Genomic DNA, 10,045 nt, shown 5'->3' with positions numbered 1-10,045 from the left:
CTGCACACATATACGTAAAATATCCTGTTGGACCTGCATGCATAGATAGATGGAGTAATATAAGAGTATAAAATAACGTAAGTACAGTTTCACTCCTCTGCAGTCTGTCTGCAGATGCGACGATCAGAGATAGTTAACCTGCGATCCCCAGGTGAGCATCACGCAGAGCACAGCGGCCCCGCCGTGATCGGTGCAAAAAGGCGCTAACAGTAACTGAGAGGCAGGGAGGCCGGCCAGAGTCATGGGGGTTCCGTGTCTTCCTTGCTTGTCATACCTAGGGTAAGCTCCAGTACTTGCACTTGCACCCATCAGGCATCGGTGGCCCAGAGTTGGGCAACCGTCCATCAGTCCCCTCCTGATGCAAACCCATCAAGCTACCTAGCTTAGCTAGCTGCTCTCCCATAGTCCCATGCACGTATCTCCAAGAGCAATGGGAGACCGATGGGGGGTCGTGCTGCTTCCTAGCGCTACTATGACTGTATTTATTGCGACACCGAGGGTCGGTGCGGCCATTATAAGAGGCAGCAAGAAGCAAGAATGCATATGCAGCTTTGCTTGCTAGGTGAAAAACCATAGGGAGACCTGAGCAGGGCATAGCGGCAAGGCGATCCACATAGCTAGGTCTAGCAGATAGATAGAGGTAGCTCATCTCCCCCCTGTTCCTCAGTTGATCGAATCCCTAGCTCACTCTGACTGGCCGGTCATCGTTGTCGATCGCTGGGGAGAGCGAAATCGATCGAGATCATCAAGGCCCGGCGGCGAGAAGCATGGCGGCGCCGAACAGCAGGCAGCAGTGGACGAGCATGTTCCGGTCAAAGCACGGCAGCCAGATGTGGCAGTCGCAGGCCGACATGAGCGGCTCGCCCCCCTCCCTCGTCTCCGGCCACTCCTTCAAGTCCTCCTTCTCCGCAGGTAAGAGATGATGCATGCTACTGTTAGTCTGTGTCATATGTCTTTCTTTCCATGCACTACCCGACGATCGGTAGGGTATTTGTCTTGTAGAGCGGAGCGGGGGATCGGTTTGGTTAACTCATGATCATGGCTCGTTTGTTCTTATAGGGCCCGATCTGGGGAGGAGCACGGAGACGAAGCCGCGTTGGAACCCTCGGCCGGAGCAGATCCGGATCCTGGAGGCGCTCTTCAACTCCGGCATGGTCAACCCGCCGCGCGACGAGATCCCGCGCATCCGCATGCGCCTGCAGGAGTACGGCCAGGTCGGCGACGCCAACGTCTTCTACTGGTTCCAGAACCGCAAGTCCCGCTCCAAGAACAAGCTCCGCAACGCCACCGCCGGCCGCGCAGTGCCGGCGCGGTCCTGCGCACCGGCCCGACAAACCCAGGCCGCGCCGCCGTATATGCCCCCAACCCCTCCCAAGCAGTTCCAGCCGCAGCAGCAGAAGCAGCAGCTACTCTTCTCGCCGGTGGCGCCTACGTCTTCTTCCTCCTCCTCTTCCGACCGGTCATCCGGATCCAGCAAGCCGGTGAAGCCAGCCGCCACGCAGGCCATGGACCTGCTCTCGCCGATCGCCGCGTCGTGCCACCAGCAGATGCGGCACCAGCTGGGCCTGGACCAGGGCCAGCCTGCGGTGTCGGCTCCCCTCCTGGCTCCTGCACCGACGGTGAACGAGCCCACGCCGGCCGCCGAAGGCGAGCCGATCTTCCTGCAGTACCCGCAGCAAGGGAACTGCCTGCCGGCGGGCGAGCTCGCTGCCATCCTCGGCGCCCAGTACATGCCCGTGCCCGCTGTGCAGCAGACACTACCGGCGTCCATGCTCTCGGGGCTTTACAACGAGCTGTCGCCAGCGCCCACCAGCACGGGCCACACGAACAGCGGCTGGGCCGGCGGGCGTGGCCAGTACTGGCCCAGCGGCGCTGACGAGCAGCTCGGCCTCGGCAAGCCGTTGAACGCCTCGCTCGTCGCCAATGAAGAGGCGCACGAGGACTTCACCAAGCTGGGGCTGCTGCAATACGGCGTAGCCGTCACTACGACGCCGGCCACCTCTTCGGCTGCCGTTTGGCCGCTTCCGGCTTCGCCGGATCCAACCTCCGTCACCGTTGCGAGTGCGGCTGCTCCAGCAGCTGGGTTGACCAGTTTATTTGCAGCTACTGATGCGATCACCTACAATCACTTGCAAGGTATGTGATGATGACTAGCTTCGTTTATTTTGGAGCACCGTTTACTTGAATTTGTTCATCTTCGCCTTCTACTTAGTATCGCATGCATCCGTATGTTCATGTTTTAAAGGAGGGAGTAGATGTGTCACGTTCTCGCATTTCTCCTGTAATGCCGTGTCTCGATTTCAGTTACTTTTGGATCTTAGCTTGCCTGCTGCCATTATTTAGATATCCATACACGTCCAGTCTTTGTATGCTTCCGTGTATGAGTTTGTGCAATTTTCCTTTAGGGCCCCCAATCTATATATAGAACCAATCATAATATACCGTATGTTCGATTCATTGCCATGGAAATGAGACAATGATGAACCATGTAAACTCTCTTGTACTACTTGCATGCAATTTTTTGTCGGTCAAAACTGTTTGTGCAAGCATGGCTTTTCTGTACATGCTAAAAATAGGGAATATTTCTTAGTTTGTAATCACACTGGTTTAAAACAGGACCAAAACATATATAGAAATTATATTCTCATGATGGGATGTTAATATATATGAACTATTTCATGGTGGCAAAAACATCATGTCAAAATGTATATATTCATACTAGCTAGTTGCAAGTATGAACCATATGCATCAATGCATGTGCACACTGGGCTAGCTATTTCACACATGTTCATGAAAAGACTAGAGTTGGAAGAATGGAAGCATATAAGATTCCAAAATGGGACTTTGGATCCACAGATATACTACATTGTTTAGCTATGTGATTCCACAATGGGACTTTGGATCAACAGATACATTGTTTAGTTATGCGAAGGAACAGACTAATCTTACTATCATGCACACATGCGGTAGTAGCAATCTAAGCACAAAGTGTTCATGTATTGTGTAATTTTCAAAAAGAAAAGAATTTGATCTTATGATGACAGATAAAAAAGATGAAATCATTGCGAATACAAATCCAAAATGGGACGTTTTTTGATTGTTTGGATGAAGGGGAGTAACTAGCTTCGGCTACTAGCTTTAGGTCATGTCATTGTCACAAGTCATAACTCATAAATTGTGCCTCTCCTGTATGGTCGTGTCCTAGTAACTTATCAGTCAAGAGAGAGAAATGTAGAAAGAAGGGGATGCGTGTGTGTGTGATGAATTTTCACAGCGTACGTATAGGAGTGAGTACGCACGTACGTTTGTGAAAAGACTGAGGTGATGGCGGTCAAAATTTCTCCTTTCTGCGCGGCGTGCGTGCAAGCAAACGCGCGTTCAAGGCTGCTCTTTCACATTGCAGGGCGTTTTTACCCAGAGCGACCGTGCGCATGGCTGAAGGCTGGCAGTCCAAGACTGTCAGTCACGCTTGCTCGCTCGTCGCGCGCTTGGATTTCCTCGTAGTCTTCCAATTTCTCAAGTCACGGGTCACAATAACTCTCCTCTCTGCACTGCAGTTACTCCCGTTTGTTTCTTTTTGACCGTGTGCGACACACATTTGCATGCAGGACCAGGGGGCGATGTTGGGTTCGAGGGCGCAGCCGGCGCCGGAGCCGGCACGGCGGGAACCGCGGCGAGGGGCGCCGCCGTGGTGTGCTTCGCGGGTACCAGCGCCGCGTGCAGCGTCCCGGCCGCACACCTCGACGTGAAGCTCTACTTCGGCGAAGCGGCCGTCCTGTTCCGCTGCAACGGTGACCGGCCGGAGCCGCTCCTCGTCGACGAGACCGGTCACACTGTCGAGCCGCTCCAGCACGGCGGCGTGTACTACTGCGTGCTGATATAGCACTCAAAATATATGACCGCGTTCGTCGTGCTAATTACCTACTGTAGTACATAAGGGGGTCTATGTGACCGGCATTGCTAGATCAAAATTAGCTAAGAGTAGTTTCCTATCTACCCCCTCCGTTCACTAATATAAAACGTTTTAACAAAGCTAATTTAGTTTGCTAAATGTTATATTAGTGAACCGAGGAAGTAGCGTATTATTAGTATGGACATCATCGTCCTATTGGGATGGCCAATGTTTCTATATTCTAAACCTTAATCAATTAGTATGACGATGGTGTTTGCAGTAGCTAGACATGAAAGCTTCAGCATGAATGTTGAATCAGCACTAGTAACATAATATTGTGATCCTAATGTATTTTCATTATGTGTTTTGAATATATCAATTGAGTTCAAAATGTTTATTGGTAGAAGTGCGCTTACATAACCTTCTTGTCCTATATGAGCCCCCTAGATGTTCACTTTGGTTCTGTACGTACGATCAAATCTACTGTTTCCTATTTGAAAGTGGCCAGTGAACTGCAGTTAAGCAGCTAGCTAGCACACATATATTGGCTGATAGAGAGCCTTCATGGTGTGCAGGAACATGACATAAGAAGACTACAGTAAACCGACCAGGACAGTGCTGTACATGCACGAAGGTGTCCCATTGCCCATAGCTGAACATATTAACTACTTCCAAAATCAGTAAAATAGGATGGTTTACTTGTTTAACTTATCTTTAGGTAAACTAACTACGGAGTATATCATGAGGTTTTAGGGTCTTCCTCACTATGCTAGTTCCGTTGAGAAATTTGGAACGAAATAAACATGTTTTCCGCGACATATCGTCCTCTCCGAGGTGCCAAGCAAGTGAGTTGCATATTGTTGTGTGAGTAGACCTTCATGATTTTGTTTCGCTTTTTTTCCTTTGAAATTTATGGCTCTCTTTTAACTAAAAGGAACGATGCAAAACAATTGCCTCCATTCTATTTCACGATGTTTTCTATATGTTTTTGTTTTGTTTTAGGTTGCCTGGAAATTGATATTTCTTCTTTCCAAAAAATATTCATTGCTATTTCAGGTTAACTAAGTTTCACAACTTGGAAACTAAAGTTGCACATAGATTTCATGTCTACATGGTGGCTCGCGCGGCAGGCAACCGGAGTGTGGCTAGGATGGTTAAGCCGCACGCAGTGCCACCCGAACCGCCCCAACGGACACCAATTTGTGGCCATATCGTACAAACAAGTTTGCTAAACATTGCTGGTCATGGGATCAATAACAAGGAAGGCACATCGAGCATCCAATATCACACCCTTCTTTTTGGTTTCTTGAAATAATAAACAAAAACGTCGATACCGCTCCTTCCATTGTCGCTTACATTGGTGTTAGTTTTCCTTAACCTAATCCAAACTCGAGTCGTTGAGAGGAATATGGAGGATGTTGCTCGTGTGTGGCTTAATTTATTATTTTTCTATTACAATCAACACATAATAGGGGTATATGTTGAATACGATATGAGCTTATGTATACCACACAAATTAATGTTGGATACGCGATTATGATACTCCCTCCACACCGGATTAATGGGCAAATACGTACTTCAAGAAACAAGTTTGACTACTAATTTAGTCAACAAAAAATAAGATATATATATCACAAAAAATATATTATTGGAAACATTTTTTGAATACGAATCCAACGGTATAATTTTTGTAGCATATATCTCATTTTTTGTTGACCAAATTTATGCTTAAACTTCTTTCTCAAAATGCGTAATTGCCCATTAATCCGGTATGGAGGTAGTACATGTTTGGCATTAATTGTATCGACTAGCGGAGGAAGCTTAACCTATCTTGAAGCATGACTACCCCTAGAGAGGATGCTATGAAATTCCATATAAAAGAGAGGCATGGCTCCCTCTCCTCTGCAAATCTCGTGTGGAGTTGTAGGTTTAGATGTAGGTGTAGGGATGAGTCTATGTTTGCATATATGGAGTTTGGCGGTACGCCGGTCTCCTCGTATCCATCTCGGTCGCTCGCGAGCAGCAATATGGGAGGACTAGCGAGCACCTCTGCCTTTTCTCCATGGTGGAGGTTGAAGAATAGGTCTCGATCCAGTGATGGATTTCTTAATAAGCTCGGTGGAGCTCCTTTTTCTCGTGTTCTTGTCCGATCTAGCTGTTCTGGTAGCGGAAGAAGGGCTAAAGGAGCGGGATTTTTTCAATATGCCAGTATTGGAGATATGCCCAAGAGGCAATAATAAATTAGTTATTGTTATATCTTAGTGTTCATGATAAATGCTTACATCTCATGCTATAATTTTATTAACCGAAACATTGATACATGTGTGTTATGTAAACAACAAGGAGTCCCTAGTAAGCCTCTTGTATAACTAGCTTGTTGATTAATAGATGATCATGGTTTCGTGATCATGAACATTGGATGTTGTTAATAACAAGGTTATGTCATTGGGTGAATGATATAATAGACATACACCCAAATAAGCATAGCATGAGATCAAGTCATTAAGTTCAACTTGCTATAAGCTTTCGATACATAGTTACCTAGTCCTTCGACCATGAGATCATGTAAATCACTTACACCGGAAGGGTACTTTGATTACATCAAACGCCATTGCGTAAATGGGTGGTTATAAAGATGGGATTAAGTATTCGGAAAGTGTGAGTTGAGGCATATGGATCAACAGTGGGATTTGTCCATCCCGATGACGGATAGATATACTGCTGGCCCTCTCGGTGGAATGTCATCTGATTAGCTTGCAAGCATGTGACTGGGTCACTGATACGTCCAAAACGTATCTACTTTCCCGAACACTTTTGCTATTGTTTGGCCTCTAATTTGTGTATTTTGGATGCAACTAACACGGACTAACGCTGTTTTCAGCGGAACTGCCTCAGTGTCTCGTTTTTGTGCAGAAATCCAACTTTCGGGAAAAACCTCGGAATTTATGCGAAGGCCCTATTTTCCCGGGAAACTAACGGAGCCGGAAGGGCAATTGAAGTGGAGGCCCGAGGGCCCCACACCACCTGGTGGCGCGGCCCGGGGGGCCCGCGCGGCCAGGTGGTGTGGCCCCTCGGCCGGCCTCCGACGCCCCCTTCGGACTACCTATTCGCCTCGACCTAAAAACGCCCGGAGAGAAGTCGAAGTCGCCGTAAACCCTCCGTAACGCCGCCACATCGCGAAACTCCGTCGCAGGAGCCAGAAGTCTCCGTTCTGGCACTCCGCCGGGACGGGGAATTGGAGGAGATCATCACCGCCATCACCGCCAACGCCTCTACATCAACCAGCCATGTTTCCCCCATCCATGTGTGAGTAATTCCCCCGCTGTAGGTGAAGGGGATGGTAGGGATTGGATGAGATTGGTCATGTAATAGCATAAGATTGTTAGGGCATAGTGCCTAGTGTCCGTAGATGGTACTTTTATGATATTGTTGCAACTTGTTATACTTAATGCTTGTCACTAGGGCCCGAGTGCCATGATCTCAGATCTGAACATGTTATTGTTTCATCATGATATTCATTGTTTATGGTCTTACCTATAAGTTGTATACACATGTCGCTGTCCGGAACCAATGGCCCCGAAGTGACAGAAATCGGGACAACCGGAGGGAATGGCAGAGACGTGAGGATCACATGTGTTCACGGAGTGTTAATGCTTTGCTCCGGTACTCTATTAAAAGGAGTACCTTAATATCCAAGTAGTTTCCCTTGAGGCCCGGCTGCCACCGGCTGGTAGGACAAAAGATGTTGTGCAAGTTTCTCATTGCGAGCACGTACGACTATAATTGGAACACATGCCTATTGATTGATTAGTACTTGGACACCGTTTTATTATTATCTGCAAATGCCCTGCTATGATTATTACATGAGTTTCTCTCATCCATGCAACGCCCGTCATCCGTCCCCGTGCCTACAGTATTTTAATCCTGCTGTTTACTAAAATCACTACTGCTGTCTTTGTTACTCTGCTGCTGTTATTTCACTACTGCTACTGCTACTGCTATAAAACTGTTACTACTGATAAACTCTTGCGAGCAAGTCTGTTTCCAGTGCAGCTGAATTGACAACTCCGCTGTTAAGGCTTCCAAGTATTCTTTGTCTCCCCTTGTGTCGAATCAATAAATTGGGTAATACTTCCCTCGAAGACCGTTGCGATCCCCTATACTTGTGGGTCATCAAGACTATTTTCTGGCGCCGTTGCCGGGGAGCATAGCTTTATTTGGAAGTTCACTTGGATTGATATTGTTCGCTGCAAATTCTCCATCATGGGTAAACCTCGCGATACTAAGATCGCTATATTACCATCCACTACAAGAAAAGGTACAATTCTGAGTACCTCCGCTACACTTGATTCACCATCTGTGATTGATAAACTTGTTTCGCCGCCACATGCTTCGCATGCGGGTACATCTCGCTGAATCTGAACACTCTCATAATACCGATAATATTTCTGCTGTGCTTGATGATAGTGGTTCATTGGGAACTTTTCTAGATGCTTCCATTGCTAGGTCTAGACAAATTGAAAATGCTGAAATTCCTGATGTTACTACACCTCGTTAATTCACCCGAACTTGAATACTCTAGTGATGATCTTGATGAAGATTATGTGGAGCTTGATGATGATTTTATTGAAAAATGCCATGCTACTACCGATGCAAGAAAAATTAAAAAGTTGCTTGCGGAACATACCGTTAGATATAAACTCGTCTCCTGATCCTAAATTTGCCACATCTCCTATAAACATTAGGGATAAAGATTATGATTTTTCTCTTGATCTATCTCATATAGCTATTGTTGAGAAAACACCTTTTTGTGGTACTGAAAAAGAAAGTGCTTGTTGAACACATGACCGAGTTATCTACTTTGAGTAGCTTGTTTTCTGATGATGTTAAGAAGCGTACTTACTTTGTTGCTAAAATATTTCCATTCTCATTAAAGGATGACGCTAAAACTTGGTATAATAATTTGCCACCTGGTTCTATTAAAAGTCCAAAAGAATTACTTGCTGTTTTCTTCCGCAAATACTTTCCTGCTAGTGCTCAACATGCTGCTTTGCAGAGAGTTTATAATTTTGATCAGGGAGATGAAGAGAAATTGCCTGAGGCTTGGGCGAGATTTTGCTCTCTTATTAGAGCCTTGCCTGGCCATGATTTAGAAAAGCATGATTTACTTGATATATTTTATAGTGGACTAACCATTGAGTCTAGGGCATACCTGGATAGTTGTGCTGGTTGTGTTTTCAGGAAAAGAACTCCAGACGACGCTGAAGAATTATTGGCTAAAATAGGCCGGAATTATGATGATTGGAATACGCCCGAACCAACTCCAACGCCAATAGTGAAGAAGAGGGGTTTAATTAAATTGAATGATGAAGATATGAGGGAAGCCAAGAAGTCTCTCAAGGAGAAAGGTATTAAATCTGAAGATGTGAAGAATCTACCTCCTATAGAAGATATATGTGAGATAATTCCCCCTTCATCCATGATTGAGGTAAATTCCCTTCAACGCTTTACTAGGGAAGATATTCCGTATTCGAAACCTCCTGCACAATGCTTAGATGAGTTTGATAATTATATTGTTAAGCAAGAAAATTTTAATATGAGAGTAGAGAATCATTTAATGGAAAATTCTCAAGCTATTAGTCAATTACATGATATTGTGGAGAGAACCTCCAATGATGTTAAGATGCTTGTTAAACATTTTCAAATGATTCAAACTCAAATTGATCAACTCACTAAAGTGCAAAATGACTTGTTAGGAAATAATTCTAAAGAGAAACATGCTTATGAAGTAACAACTAGAGGTGGTGTCTCTACCCAGGATCCTCTATATCCTGAAGGGCATCCCAAAAGAATTGAACAAGATTCTCAACGCATTGAACCTAGTGCTCATTCTAAGAAGAAAAAGAAGAAGAAACATAAAAATGTTGTAGAATCCTCCGAACCTGTTAATGATCCTAATAGTATTTCTATTTCGATGCTGAAACCGAAAGTGGTAATGAACATGATAATAGTGAAGATAATGATAAGAATGATACTCCCGATAAAGAAGAGGTTGAAAAAGAACCCGAAAAGCATGCTAAAAATAAAAAGTATACTAAAGAAGATTTTATTACTGAGAAACATGGTAATGAAAGAGAACCTTGGGTGCAAAAG

At 45.6% G+C, this 10,045-nt stretch overlaps 1 protein-coding gene across 1 annotated transcript; it reads left to right on the top strand.

Moving 5' to 3' along the window:
* The first annotated feature begins 767 nt into the window (after positions 1-767).
* LOC124663400 (WUSCHEL-related homeobox 7-like) lies at positions 768-3,883 on the top strand. The gene is made up of 3 exons (XM_047201106.1): positions 768-919; positions 1,031-2,136; positions 3,609-3,883. Exons 1-3 carry the CDS (start codon positions 768-770, stop codon positions 3,881-3,883), a joined length of 1,533 nt encoding a protein of 510 aa, XP_047057062.1.
* Positions 3,884-10,045: the final 6,162 nt, after the last annotated feature.

The sequence above is a fragment of the Lolium rigidum genome, chromosome 6 (genome assembly GCF_022539505.1).
Source record: "Lolium rigidum isolate FL_2022 chromosome 6, APGP_CSIRO_Lrig_0.1, whole genome shotgun sequence".
Lineage (NCBI taxonomy): Eukaryota > Viridiplantae > Streptophyta > Magnoliopsida > Poales > Poaceae > Lolium > Lolium rigidum.
This window is presented reverse-complemented; position numbering and strand designations above follow the sequence as displayed.